This window comes from Opisthocomus hoazin, chromosome 13, assembly GCF_030867145.1.
Source record: "Opisthocomus hoazin isolate bOpiHoa1 chromosome 13, bOpiHoa1.hap1, whole genome shotgun sequence".
In the NCBI taxonomy this organism is placed as follows: Eukaryota; Metazoa; Chordata; class Aves; order Opisthocomiformes; family Opisthocomidae; genus Opisthocomus; species Opisthocomus hoazin.
The window spans coordinates 20,356,079-20,370,815 of record NC_134426.1 but is presented as its reverse complement, the minus strand read 5'-3'; the positions used below and the strand labels follow the sequence as shown (position 1 = coordinate 20,370,815).

At 41.1% G+C, this 14,737-nt stretch overlaps 1 protein-coding gene across 17 annotated transcripts in view; it reads left to right on the top strand.

The window, feature by feature from the left end:
* The window catches only part of ARVCF (ARVCF delta catenin family member), a 300,745-nt gene that overhangs the window by 215,304 nt on the left and 70,704 nt on the right, over window positions 1-14,737 (top strand). For all 17 annotated transcript variants that reach the window (XM_075434691.1, XM_075434687.1, XM_075434698.1 and 14 more), the window contains 2 exons: window positions 4,288-4,787; window positions 14,025-14,208. In XM_075434691.1, the coding sequence (XP_075290806.1) occupies window positions 4,288-4,787; window positions 14,025-14,208 (684 nt within the window). The remainder of the gene's footprint in view (window positions 1-4,287; window positions 4,788-14,024; window positions 14,209-14,737) is intronic.

Below are 14,737 nucleotides of genomic sequence, written 5' to 3'. Positions count from 1 at the left end.
ACAGCCTCTTTGGTTGAATGGCCAGCCAGAAGTGTCATACCAGGTTGTAGACAGCACTGGGATGTGGTCTAGTTTGGGGCAGGAGTCTATGGGCGTGCCTGGGCAGAATGGAGTGAAGCAAGAAACGCAGTCAGTTTGGAAAAGATGTGGTTTTTTTCTGAGGCTGCTCCTTAGAGCGAATTTGATCTCAGTTTGTTGATCTGGTAGCAGAAGGCCAATGTATGGCTGAGTTTTATGTGGCAGGTGGCAACCTAAGTGAGCTCATTCATTAGCAGCTTTTAGGTGGTTCCAATCAAGGGGATTTCAGTGTTTTAACTGTTTAGGCCATAACTCAGACTTCTCTCAGCAGCGGATTCAGTCCAGTTCTGAAACCTCGTGTGCCCTCCTAGCAGGTAACAGAGGCTGGCAAAAGTAAGACTTCATTCTGCAAAGTCTTTAGATGTCCTCTTCAATGTATGGTGCGAAGTTTCCTACTGAAATCCCAAGTCTTTCTGGTCTTTTATCCTAAGCAGGCACCAGCTGCAAACTGTGATGGATGTAACACTTGTATAAGTTGTTGAGAATTAAATGTGTAAATCCTTCACCTGTTGACTCAAATGTGCCTATGCTGAAGCCACAAGGAAGATAAATCCACAAGCTCTCTCCCAGTTCTCATGTGTGCTAGAATATGTTTTGCTCAGTTCCCTGAGACAGGTGATTAGTGAGAGCCACAGCATCCTGAAAACTCAGCTGCCTCGCTACAAACAGATGGAAGGCAAGATGCTTGTAGTCGGCAATGCTGGCATACTACCAGATCTCTTCAGTCCCGAGAGTGAAGAGCTCTTGGCCTCCTGAGTGCAGATGATGATCTGCTGGAGGTCTCATTAGTCCTTCTTCTGTGTCAAGCGGCTTGGCTTTCCGACGTAGCTGCTCTGCTGGTGTGAAAGTGAAAAATCGCATTTGGCCCCCACCAGTCCGACTCAGAAAGATGATTTCTTTACTTTCTCTCTCTGTGTAAATGTGTTGCTGATGTTACTTGTTTGTGTTCAGAAAATGGGTGCGTTTAGTTCCCAGATAGATACTTGCTTTTGTCTTCTTCGCTCTTTGCCTGGTCTGCACTTCTCTGGCCACCAAGGCCCCTGTTAAAGGAGGGGAGATGGCTCTTGGCCTGGGCCGGACCATCCTCACTCGCACCGAGGGTGGGGATCTCTGTCTGCAAGGCAGTCAAAGGCCTTGTGGTAGTTCTGCGTTTCACTGCCTCACCAGTTACTTTGCTGCTTTGCAGATGATCTGTTCTGGTCAACTGCTTCCCTTCAAAGCTGTGAAGCAATGGCAGAGCTGATATTTCCAGCTTCCCTTGTAAAAGATTTCCAAATTATTCTCCTCGTAGCAGAATGATGGAAGAAGAAACCCTTTTTAAAAAAAAAGGTATTAGAACAAGTAGCAAGGTGAGATGTGATCTTTTTTCTTTAGTGACTGATTCTTTACTTCAGGTATTCACATGCCTATTTAATAACCAGTGATTGACAATTAAAAAAAGTTAGTATTGTTGATACAAGAGTTATGTGGTGCTCTCTCTTGTCCTGACAGTGTTGCGATTTTAAGTCCTAACTTTGAAGTCTTATTTTGGCCAAATGTAATGTAACCAAGGAGCTTTGTGTGGCACATGGGAGAGGGTACAGCATGAGGAAGATGGGCCCATCCGTGTGGTTCTGTTTGGAAGGCTTCGTGGAAATAATGCAAACAAACTGCATCCCAAGACAATAATTATCTTTGTGTATTTGCAGGGATGAGAACGAGAGCGAAACTTAATTGTGCAGGTGTAATTGAGGTGATGCACAGTTATCTGCCAGGCAGCTCATAGGACTGAGACATGCTGAATTGCAAGTTACCAAGTCAAGCAAGCAACAGCTGTGCAGAGGGCAATTATTAGAATTAATCTTCTGCTGCTTTTCTTTTATGCAGTCAATAAGAATTTAACATGAGGATGAGTTTGAGAGTTTTTGTTGTAGTTTTAATGCTGGTTGTCCCAAATTTGCATATGTAAAACCAGAATTTTGTTTGACGAGTAGTTAAAGGGTTTTGTTATTACTTCTGCCCTGTGTATATGCACGAAAGTAAATCTTTTCAGTGTTGTTATTTTCTTCTTGGAATGATGGAAACAGCTTTGTTCTGTAACAGAATATACAAGGGCTGCCCAGACATTAGAAATTACTGTGTAGAGCAAGTACTGCATTATACGTACACAAATAACTGCAGTGATAAAAGGATTTCTTCAGATTCATTCTGAGTTTTGCCTACTGGCCCATTTTTATCCTTTCATTCAGTTTGTGGTTTAGAACAGCAATTAAAGCAACGTAAAGTCAGTAGAGGTGCTTTTAACATTAAAAGCGTTATTTGTGCAAGACTAAGTTCAGCCTCCACCTCCAGTTGCTCTTCTCCCCAGAGTCTAGTTTAATTAGCAGTCCCTGTAGGATAACAGCAAGGTCCATTTTCTTTGAGTTCTAATGGTCTATACTTCCTTCAGCATTACATCAGAAATTGTTCTTAACATCAGACGGTGCTTAAAATGAAAGTTTCTGAGGATCGTTTTGTAGCAATTAAAACTACTTGTTTGACTGAGAAAACTACAATACTGAGATAGTAGCTAATCTGTCCTGGAACAAGCAGTAAGGCAAAAAGCTGCTGCTGTTTTAAAAATATATATGGATAAAAGAAGTCAGTTTAACAATCTACTAAGAGTAGTATTAGACAGAAGGGAGGATGCGGAAGAAAAATCATCTAGGCTTGAGGTTTAAAACAATGGGATTAATTGGAACTTTGATTTGGCTCCCCAGCGGGTCACCTCAGCTCTTCATCCTTCTCAGCCAGGTTAGAGAGCTGGCGTGAGCCTTTGGGGCAAAGCCTTGAGAGAGGGTGGGCTGCAAAGCTGAAAGGGTTTGTGGGAGTTCATGACTGTTAGGTTGAAGTCGCCTTATTGCCCTGTGGGCTTATTCAGATATAAAATTGAAGAATTTGTGACCAGTGGGTCACTGTGCACAAGCTTCAGATTTGCTTTTGCACTTCTGAAGACTTGGCTAGTATCTCCCAGGTGGGTGCACTGCCCAGGCACCGACGCTCCGCTGCACGAACTATGCGTGTTCCGGAGGAGGAAAGGTGTCACTCTGAAGAAGGGATGAAGTATATCAGTGAATCTCAGGAACAAATTCTGAAAGTTCTAAATGCCTTTCCTTACAAATATCTTGCAGAAATGTTTTCATTAGCAGCTAGTTGTAGGAAGTGATGGGAGCAGGGGGTGATTTTTTTCTAAGGGTTAGAGATTATAGTTGCAGCGGTGGTTGTTAAAGAAAAAAATATTTGTCAATTTATTTTTTTTAAAGAATATGGGTATTTGTAGAGTGAAAATGTACTGTGTTAGAATATTTTCAGCTGTTGATTGTAACTGCCCTTTGTGTGCACTAGGATACTACTGTCTCAATAGGTGTGTTTGCTGGTTGTGACTGACCTTATTTCAGTTACACACACTGAATTATGGCGCAGCGAGATGGATGCCATTCATTCTAATGCTGTAAATGATCTCAGGAGTGTCTGATATCCAGGTTAGTCACTGATCTGGGGAGGAAAGCTCAGAGTACTGGACTTGTTTTGGATGTTCAGTAAATTACTCTGATGTTAAAAGTTGGACCCAGGTCTCTTGACCATTAGCCTCTTCCCTGTATTCTAAATTATTCTGTACTAGATAGACTTTTGTTACACGCTTGGATTCAGGACTTAGGTTTTCCATCAACTGTGATGTTGTTATGTATGTTGATGAGATCAGAATACTTGTGTGAGCATCAACATGGAAATGCAGTGGAACTCCTGAGGCTTGCTGAAAAGTGTCTGTGGTCTCTGCCCAGGCATTGAATGCCTTTAATTAGAGTTTTGGTTTGTTGCAGAAGTAGCAGCATTAATGAAACTCAGTGTTTCCTACTAAATGTGATCCGGCTCTATCATAATGGTTTTGCTAAGTGACCAAAATGAAAGCAATCTGTTTGAGGACTTGCAGTTCCTGTCATCGTTTTATTGCTAGCCAAACAAATACTCTGCTGTAGTCCCATCACTGCTGAGTACTCAGCTATGGTTAATTTTCCAGTTACTACAGATAAATTATTTGGAAGTGTAAATATGCTGCCCCTAATGATGTTTGTGATATTAAAAGGTTTGCTGATAGCTGAAGTCTCCATACTGACTCAGAGGTACAGAGTGTTTAAATGTGCTTTTTCCCTCCCCCCCCTTTCTTTCTCTTGGGACTGTTGCTTCTTTCAGGGGCTACGATGACCCCGTTGAGACAGAGGTGGTTGAAGAGAGGATCCCTTACCTTCATGGTGGCTACGCAGCACCGCTGGCACAGCCAGAGAGAGGAAGCATGGCTAGTATTGACCGTCTGGGGAAGCGCTCCCCCTCTATTGACAGCATTCGTAAAGACCCCAGGTGGAGGGACCCTGACCTCCCCGAAGTGATTGCCATGCTCAGCCACCCTATTGATCCGGTCAAGTCTAACGCCGCAGCCTACTTGCAGCATTTGTGCTACGAAAATGATAAGATCAAAAAGGACGTGAGGCACCTTAAAGGGATACCTATCTTGGTGGGTCTGCTTGATCACCCAAAGCCGGAGGTCCATCGTAAAGCCTGTGGGGCTCTCAGGAACATCTCCTATGGGAAGGACAATGAAAACAAGGTGGCTATAAAGAACTGTGATGGGATCCCTGCATTGATCAGACTGTTGCGAAAAACAAATGACATGGAAGTCAGAGAGCTAATTACAGGTCAGTGTCTGTAGTTTCTTTAATGAATTATTCTTTAGAAGAGTCTTTTCAGCTTCAGGAACAAGAATTTCTGGAGATCAGAGCATTGAAGGAGAATTTATATCACTGGCTGCAGCTGTTTCTTTAGCCACACCACACTTGTGGTGTGAGAAAGGGCAAACGTGTCCTTCAGGAAGAAATGGAGATTGTCTGTGTACGTAGCACACTCGGGTTTCCTTGGCTGCTGGAAGATGGATGACGCTTCTTGGAAGTAGCATGCAACCACGTGTGTTTGAGTTACTGAAGCTTAAATGAGTTATAGCAACTTCATTGATAGGTAGTTTGTAGTGCGGTTGCCCTCAACGTGTTACAATCGTGAGGTAAGATATGCTAATCTAAAACTTGCCTTGTTAATCTCTTATAAAACAATCCTGCTGCCATGTCCCCACTACTTCGTATTGATAGGAACCAGTCTCCTCAGGAACACTTCCAGCCTGGGGACTCTGAGGCTGTATATAAAGTTGCAGCACTTCTGGGCTGGAAAACTCGATTTTAAGTAGCCGTAGAGTCAGCTGTTGAGATGCTCTGGACATGGGGTTTGGTTGTTGGAATAAATGGCAAAGGGAGAATTACATTTTGAAGTTACTGAGTTTGTCCACACTTTGCAGGGAATTTTCAATCACTTCTAACTCCCTTATTCAACCTGGCTTTTATTTGAACTTAGTCTTGGACATCATCCAAAAAAGACTAATAAAATAGATGCCAAGTTTCAAAGTTCAGCCGTTAAGTGGAAAAGGGTGGAAAAGTATGTCAGCTCCTAACTTAGGAGAAATATGTTGTTCTGCAGTCTCCCATAACTCATGAGGAGTGAACTGGATTTCCCTTTCTCAGAAGCAGCAGGGGATGTTTGGATAGAGACCAGGGCAGTTGCAATCAATTTCAGTGCCAGAACAGAATTTTTCAGAAAGTTTTGTGACTGTGAAAATGGGTCCAGGGTTGAAACTGTTTCGCTGCCTTATCAGTGTTGGATTCGCCGGGCAGACCCTGTTGCAAATGTGGATTAAGCCATAATTCTATAATCGTCTCAAAAAAATTATAGTAGCTTTCCAAGTTTTTACTGGTAATCATAATTCTCCAAGATGAACAGTGGCCTCGGATGTTCCAGCTGCTCTTCTCCAGCCATTACAGGGTATTTAGCAAAGTGAGTCTAAATATACAGTGTTGAAACTAGCAGAGATGTTTTTCCAGTCCTTTTCCAGTGAGCTGGTAAAGGAGAGCTGTCTTGTCAGGGAACCTTGAAGTAGCATGTGTTGGTTGTGCTGTGATTGCTCTCTGTGCTTTGTCTCTTACCGTGGAAACTCTGTAGGCAGTATTTATATTCCATTTGTTGCACTCATTTAGAATGATGGCTGACTTAATTTTTTTTTTTTTTTTTGTAAATAAAGACTATCTGTTTATCTACTCTTCTAGTTTACTCAAAACTTGTTTCTGGAGTGCTGAGAAGGAATAAATTTATTTCTTTAGATTCAAGAAAGGAGAAAGCAGTCTGTAATTTACTGTGAAGGAATATCATTATAATGCTAAGTGTTAATCCGTCACTTTTGAGATATTAAAAACAAACTCTGTGTTTTTGCTTTTCACTCTAAAGGGCTAATGCTTTGATTTTCAGTTGATTAATTAGGTTTACAGTTCAAATGCATTTTATTTGACAGTAGCTCCTGATAATTTGAGTGTAGTGGTTTTATTCCACTTTGGTTTCTGCTGTTTAAAGCTCTTTATTTCCCCTTACTGAAAAACACCGGGAATACTGAGAGCATTGACCTAAACAGATGTCCAGCAACAGATGATGTGCATTTAATCTCCACCTAACCAGGAATAATTTCATTCCACTTCTAAAATGATATCACCAGATCCGGTGTGAGACATTGAAGCATCAGTGTAGAAGAGAAGGGTATTCCAGCAATGCCTCGGTGACGGATGCTCGCGTGCTTGCAGTCAGTGTTCAAAGCCTCGGCTGATGATGTGGAATTGTCCATTTGAAAAATGAGCTCCAAAAGTCAGCAGAGAGAAACAAGGGCCAACTTGAAGTGCAAAGGGAGCATTCAGCCAGGGCATCTACAAAAGGACTGTGTTTTGCAGCCTCAAAAATGCAAATCACATTTCTGATGTTCCTGTGGTAGAAATCTTGACTTCCTATCTGGGTGCTTTTCCCTAGTGAAGAACCAAAGTCTACCTTTGCCATGGAAGTTTTTCCTTCTCTCTGGAGTGAAATCTCTGGGGACTTCTGCAGCAATGCTAAGAAAAAAAAAAAAGGAAGAAAAAACAGCAGCATACAGAGTTTACTTGTTTGTTTATTTTAACAGGCTGCAAATTTTAGTTTGGTATGACACATTGATTTTTCTGTGGTTTAATATTTCTTTAGCTCAATACTGGTTGCTTTTTGAAAGCTGAATAGTCATCATATGCTGGTCATTCCAAATGTGGACGAATGATAAAAGAATCCTGCTTTCCGAAGAGATTTAAGTAATTTAAAGAAATGTAAATAATTCAGATGTCCAATATCAACAGCACTTCCAGTCTTGAAGTTTTTCTTTTCTGGGTGTGGGACACTGCCTGACTGCAGGACAGGAGGTACATGGGAGTGTACAATAAGACACACTATTTGCAGCTGGAGAGGGTGCTTTCTGGCAAAAGAGCGCATCAATCTCATCTAATTTGAGAGTCAGTCCTTGGCTTTAGTACAGTTCCACAGCCTCTCATTAACTTGGTGATCTGAGGCAGCAGCCGCAGCTGTTGAATCTGGCCAGCCAGCTGGGTCTGGGCAGTGGGTTAATGGAGTGGGAAAAAAGCCACGCCGACATGTGAAAAACGCATGAGAGGTGGATGCAGTGGCAGGGGAGGGTGAGGGGGGAATTGAATATGTGACGCTTCGTGCTGAATGAGTGAGACTTGATGTGTCAGAAGTGTCTTCACTTGACTACATCCCAGAATAAATGTTTTGGAGAATGCAAGTCAGACAAGTCTATTGCCATACAATTCTGGAAGCAGGCTGAGTAAATTCATACAACACTACTGCCAGATTCAGCAAGTCTGTAGCTTTTTTCTTTCAGATAGCGCTGGTTTTAGCAGAATTTGAAAACCTCCTTTGGGTTAATGCCATCTCTGCTTTACCAGACATTCTTGATATATCTGCAAATGGCACTAAAACGTGATGTCCCTCAAGGTAAGACAGACGAGCGAGGCAGGTAAAAATACCTTAAAAACTAAGGATACATTCAGAGCTCGCATTTCTTTCTTTCTAACGTGTGGAGTTATGTTTCTCTTTTCACTGAGAAAAGCTTGATTTAACAGTTAAAGTGTCCATAAGTAAATCACAAGTAGAGTTATGATGAGAAATATTCCACAAAATTCTTCCTTGCGTCTATTTGTAGTCTTTGAAATGTACTGCTGAACTTTCAGTGGATCGTTTTCTTGAGAAAAGGAGAGAAATGAGGATTAAACTGATAAGGAATTAAATCTGATTGGGAAAGCTGCACAAGTCTTATCTTGAGTGATAAGGGTTTGTTTAGTTTGGGGATTTTTGTGAAGAAAATGTTCCTATCAGATATGCAAGACCAAAATTCTATTAGATTCTTTGAAAAGCAATCAGAAGTTGTAGCTTTAATGAATAATTCTGTTCTTTGTGAGAGCGCTGAAAGTAATTTTGTTGTTTAACAACATTGCACTGATTTTAAGTGGTGCAGAACGTGATTCTCCTGATGCTGTATATTGCCAGACTGTTTTTAATTGAAAAATGATCGACCTTCAAAATGCTCTGCAGAGGAGATATTTTGATCTAATACTGTAATAGAAACTTGCAGATTGATCGACTTGCTCAGAATTCACACCTTCTGGGTACTTATGTGTGCTAAGATGCTGTCAGCTTGATCAGACACTGACTTCTCTTCGAAGTACCATGCTGTCTTGAACTTTCTGATTACAGGTGAGCTTCCTGCTTCCATTTTCTATTAGAAGGCTTGTGAGAAGAAGGTCCCGTTCCATGGTGTACTCTGTGACACAGTAGTTCATGCTGAGGTTCTAAACTGGATTGCTGCTTAGTTTGAAGAACCACAGCTCCAGTCTTCAGGACTTGGAATGATACAAACAAGTCTGTCAAACAAATGCATACAGGACCAGCATGCAACAAGAAGTCCTTGGTGCATGTAATGCAGAGCTCTTGATTTTCCTAAATGCTAAATGATTTAGTAAGGGCCGTAGATACAGAATTAAACAGCTTCTTCATCTAATTTCTTAGACATTAGATTTTTGCAAGTAAGCAAGCACAGCAGGAAAAGATTTCCCTTGGATTTCGGAAAATAATAGCATGTGTGCATTCTGCCACAGTTTCTTTAGAAATCTTTTCACAGCTCCAAGGGGCTGGAGATGTAGGAAATTATGGCTGTGGCCCTAATCACTTTTAATACTGCATAAAACATGTAGCTATGTTTATAGCTTATAGTAATTTTTAATATATTTTTACAATAATTAGTACTTTTGAAATAAAAACTTGTAGCTGTTGTCCGTGCTTAACATGCTGAAATAGTAGAGGTAATGGTTGTAGTTAGAAATATGTAAGATAATTACAAATGGTATTTATGAATAAAGATTGATCATGATTGTGATTATCTTCTGAAAAGCTATAGTTCATCTTCTTTCTCTAGTCCTAAAATTCATGCACTGTGGTCAGAAAGGCCAATACTTGCAGTGAAATTGCACGGAAAACTTGGATAACTTCATTTCCTTTATGCTGATATGTTAGACTTGATTTCTCTTGAGTGCTATTAATTTGAATTGATTAAACTTTGAGTTTTAAAAGCAGTGTTTCCAGCTTGTTAGATCATTAGTGTGTTACACTAATAGAGACAGGGAAGGATTTTTCAAGATGGATTTCAAATTTACAGTGATTTTAATTTTTTTTCTTACTCATATTTTCTTTTAACACTGCTAAAACCTACAGTCTGATCTGAATTTGTTCACTTTTTTTTTTTTTTAAGTTCCCGTGGCTGCCATTATCAATGTCTTTTCCATGGAATTTGTTTTCTTAAGAACTGAAAGGATGCTGGTATTTAGACCTCTTGGTTAAGTTTTTCTTACTTAAAATTAATTCTTGGTGTTTATTTTCTGTATCTTTTCTTGTGGAATATTTTCCCAATGAAGTCAACCTCGAATCTGAATTTTTTCCTCTGCCTTTGGAACTACAAGATTCTGTCATCTCTGTTTCTTGGGCTACTTTACTGTTAAGGGCTGTGCATTTTCCTTCGCTGAATGCTGTTCAACAGAGGGATTCTTCTGGTTTTCCTCACGCAGCTGTCAAGGAGAATACTATACATTTAAGTGGTTTGACATTTTTGAGTAATTTTAAGAGCTTTGTGCTATTTTTTATGTAGTAAGACTGTCTTTTATTCTTCTTCACAGTTTGTTGGTGTCTTCTAGGAAACATTTGAGAGATGGGAGGCAGAAGAGAAACTGAAAAGCTTGTAAACTCTTGGGGGTGTTTTCTTCAAAGAGGATGGAGGAAAGGCATTCTGTTTAACTGCAGTCCCAGTTGTCTGGTAGCCACTCAATGAGATCGGCAGTCAAAATGTGTTTGCCCCAAACAGTTTATTGCATAAATTGCAATCAGCCTCTTAATAAGAATTCTGGATAAGGATGTACAAGAGATCCTCTTGTAGGAACAGGTAGTTCTCTTGGTCTGCATGGGGTTACTAGCGTCAGCAAAGCTGACTCCTGTGTGATGGATTGGCAGGTTAGTGCTGGTTTCAGTGTTGCAATCCAGTTAGAATACCAATGAATGCCAGTTGCATTTAGTCTCTTGAAATAAATGAGAATATAGGAATCAGAGAACCACAGAATGGTAGGGTTTGGAAGGGACCTCTGTGGGTCATCTAGTCCAACCCCCCTGCCGAAGCAGGGTCGTCTAGAGCAGGCTGGCTTGTGGAGTTTCTAAATGATGAAAGATGGTGCTGAAGAGCAGCTCTGCGGAGAGGGACCTGGGAGTGCTGGTGGGTGGCAGGTTGACCATGAGCCAGCAGTGTGCCCTGGTTGCCAAGAAGGCCAATGGGATCCTGGGGTGCATTAAGAGGAGCATGGCCAGCAGGTTGAGGGAGGTTCTCCTTCCCCTCTGCTCTGCCCTAGTGAGGCCCCATCTGGAGTACTGTGTCCAGTTCTGGGCTCCCCAGTTCAAGAAAGATGAGGAGCTACCAAAGAGAGTCCAGCGGACGGCTGATGAGGGGACTGGAGCATCTGTCCTATGAGGAAAGGCTGAGGGAGCTGGGCTTAGTTATCCTGAAGAAGGGAAGCCTGAGAGGGGACCTTAGAAATTCTCATAAACATCTTAAGGGTGGGTGTCAGGAGGATGGGGCCAGACTCTTTTCAGTGGTGCCCAGCGACAGGACAAGGGGCAACGGGCACAAACTGAAGCATAGGAAGTTCCACCTGAACGTGAGGCAGAACTTCTTCCCTCTGAGGGTGACAAAGCCCTGGAACAGGTTGCCCAGGGAGGCTGTGGAGTCTTCTTCTCTGGAGATAATAAAAACTCGTCTGGACAAGGTCCTGTGCAGCCTGCTGTAGGTGACCCTGCTTCAGCAGGGGGGTTGGACTAGATGACCCACAGAGGTCGCTTCCAACCCCTACTGTTCTGTGTGATTCTGTGATCTTATTTTACATTTTGGGGTTGAAGGTATTGAAATCTAGACACAATTCCGCAAGTCTTAAAACAAGCAAAAGATTTGAGCATTGGAACACTTCTGTACAGTCCTGTAATATTAGAGCTCTTGGAAATTTTATAGGTATTTTTGGCTTTTTGAGTATTTGTCTGCCCAATTCTTCTTAAGCAGTGAAATTTGCCTTTGTAGTTTCATTATGCAGATAACACATGATGTCACTCCTACAGGAAAGAGGAAAAGGCAGCATCTCATTTCATGCGCAAAAGAAGTATGTGTGTTTAAGGAAGGAGCTCTTAAATATGAAGGGTTGTCAGATTTTAAAGCTTAGCTTTTCCACATACAGATGATTTTAAATCTCCACGTTGTCTGCAGTTACAGTATTTTGCAGTTTCAAAAGAACAGAAATGCAGGATCCTTACAAATGCTGTACTTGGCTCCTCAGCTGATGCTGTCTTTTCCGAACAGTGTTTTTTTGACCACTATATACCAAATGCTCTATTTATGTTCCCGTGAGGGAACCATAACACAACCTTCCATAACCAGGGTATTCTGCACCCGCTGTTCTCAGTTTGAATCTGGGTTTGCTCCACAGACTATTATCCTGTATAATTTCCTGGGATTTACCCATCTCATTCAGTGCTGGGATGTTTGGATTTTGCGTTTGAATTTTGAAGTACTGAGCCAGCAGTGCATTTAGGGATTTAATTGTCATTTTTATTTTTGTATCAATGAGCCTGATATGCTTAAGGAATTGGTGTAGCAATAACTAAAAAAAGACTGTCTAGTGAAGTATTTAAAATTAATTGGGTAGCTTATATGTTATTTTTTATAGTCTTATTTTAAATATTAACTTGTGTTTTTTTTCTTGTACGATGTATATTTTTGAGCCAGTTTGTTACGAGAAGTAAAGGCTTTCTTCCACAACAAAATTAGGCCAGTTAGCATTTTCTGCTTGGTTTTGTTTTTTTTCTTTCTTATTGTCCATTGTGTTTGGTGTTTTGCTGTGACAAAGGGTGATTTATTGTAATGGGTACAAAGAGAAAATTAATTCCTATTTCACCTATACAGTCTTGTTTGAAAGCTAAAAAAGTAGGTTATGAAAATCTCATACAGTGTGTTGTCAATGAACGGCAAGGGAAATAGGCCAGAAAAAGCGATACTTTTGTGTTGTTTTAGAAAAAGACTGAAACATGATGGTGTTCATTCGGTTGTCTGCCTCAGAGTTTCTTTATTAATTAATATGGTCTCCTAAGTCTGAACAGATGCCTGGATTTTGTAAAGAACGCTTTGTATAGGAGACACCATAGAATTTGACTTCTGAGGCTCTGCTAATCATCAGCTTTTGAGATTATTGTAGAAGTGCCAGTCACTACTCAAATGAGATAAAATTCCTGTCCTGACCTGATACCTGTCGTGACCCTATATGGATAATACTCTGATACTAAAATAGGACGTTTGGCATTTGACACTTCTAACTTGCAGCACTGAAAGCTTGAGAGCGAAGGACTGTTCCCATGTAAGAGTGACCTTTGCTCGCCCAGGGTGCGGCATGGTGGCCAACACAGGGACCCTCAGGTTAATGTTGTGTCCGCTTACGGAAGGATTTCCTGCGTGTTCTGGGGAATCTGGCTTTTCCATTTGGTCTGTCTGAGATTTTGCTGGTCTTCACACTTTTTCTTTGAGATCAAAAGTGTGCATCTGGCTCTCTCCAGGTGTTGTTACTGATAGTTCTCAAATGTGACCAGGCTGAGCCTGTGCAGAATTTCTCTCTGAAGTGAATATCCTGTTTTAGTCCTGACCCAATGAGCAGTAACAGTCAGGACACCGACAGGTCTGCTGGGAAGTTGCGTCGCTTATCTAAGACTGGATATTTTTACAGTTGTAAGCCTGTTCTTCTGTTATATTGTTTCAGTGTTTGACTTTCTGCCTAACGGGGCTCGTAATTGAGGTAAAAATGGAAAGACAGAAGAGTTTTGGTTTTCAGCTTCTTCAAGGAATCAGATGCTTGTGGCACCAGGTGATTTGAACACAGATACTGCCTGTGACAGGAAAACATGAAATAATGGAGAAGAGTCTTGAGTGAAATATTGTCTTGTGCAGAGGATAAGCATAAGATCAGTGGTCATTCATAAATGCATCCCTGTTTTTAAGACTTGCTCAATATACTTGTCTGCTGCACTGGATGATCTTTTACTTTTTGAGGCGTAGCTAGACTTAAAAGTGTAACAAAATTTTATGTAGCAGAAAAATCCTGTTTAATCTCCAATAGCAGATCACATTCATGTGCCCTGTTGTAGGACTTGATGACTTCAACAATATCCATGTCTCAATAAAAGTGCTTGCATGCTTTTGGGAATGTTTCTGTTGCAGTGACTGTGGAATTTTCCCTAAGCTATGTGCTAGGCTGGTGTCTCATCAAGTGTTTCAACTTTTCATTTAGTTTTATGATTTAACCGTCTAGTGATTCTCTGTGTATCTGGTGTTTCTATTTAATCTAGAGATTTTAAATAGTTATTGCTCTTTCGTTATTTAATCATCATTGTTTCTGCTGCAGGCACCCTGTGGAACTTATCCTCCTATGAGCCCCTGAAGATGGTCATCATCAACCACGGTCTGCAGACGCTTACCAATGAGGTGATTATACCCCATTCAGGTTGGGAAAGCGAGCCGAATGAAGACTCTAAGCCTCGCGATGCTGAGTGGACAACTGTCTTCAAGAACACTTCTGGTTGCTTACGGTAAGGCAGAACTGTGGAGTATTAATCTGTTCGCCGCATCCTGTGTTTAGGATTTTGCTAAAATTATTTTAATTTGAAACAAAGTATCATATATCTTTCGTTTTTGCAGAGGTATCTCCATTTAGTGGCTACAATAGCAATGCTTTGCCTGCCATGAGCTCTCTTGTTGTAGGACTTGTCAATGTACGACTGTCCAGTGGGGTCAGTGTGCAGAGTGGGTCATTTATCCAGGTTAGGGTGAGTGGGTATCTAAGGGGGGGGTGTATAATACAGTGGAGAGTGACCCAGATGACGATAACTGTCAAGCTAAGTACAAAAAGCAAACTGTAATGTAAACTGCAAATGCCACGCAAACTGTGCTGTAAGCACTGAGAATCACACTTATGTGTGTCTGCTGTGCTGTGATCAGGGGGCTGTTTCTATAAATTTGGAGCACCTTCTCTGATTCCTTTGGTGGTGCTGGTTTTATTTATTTGAAAAACGTGTTTTCGAACAACTCCCTTCTTGGTTTTTAGGCCTTCTCCTATCA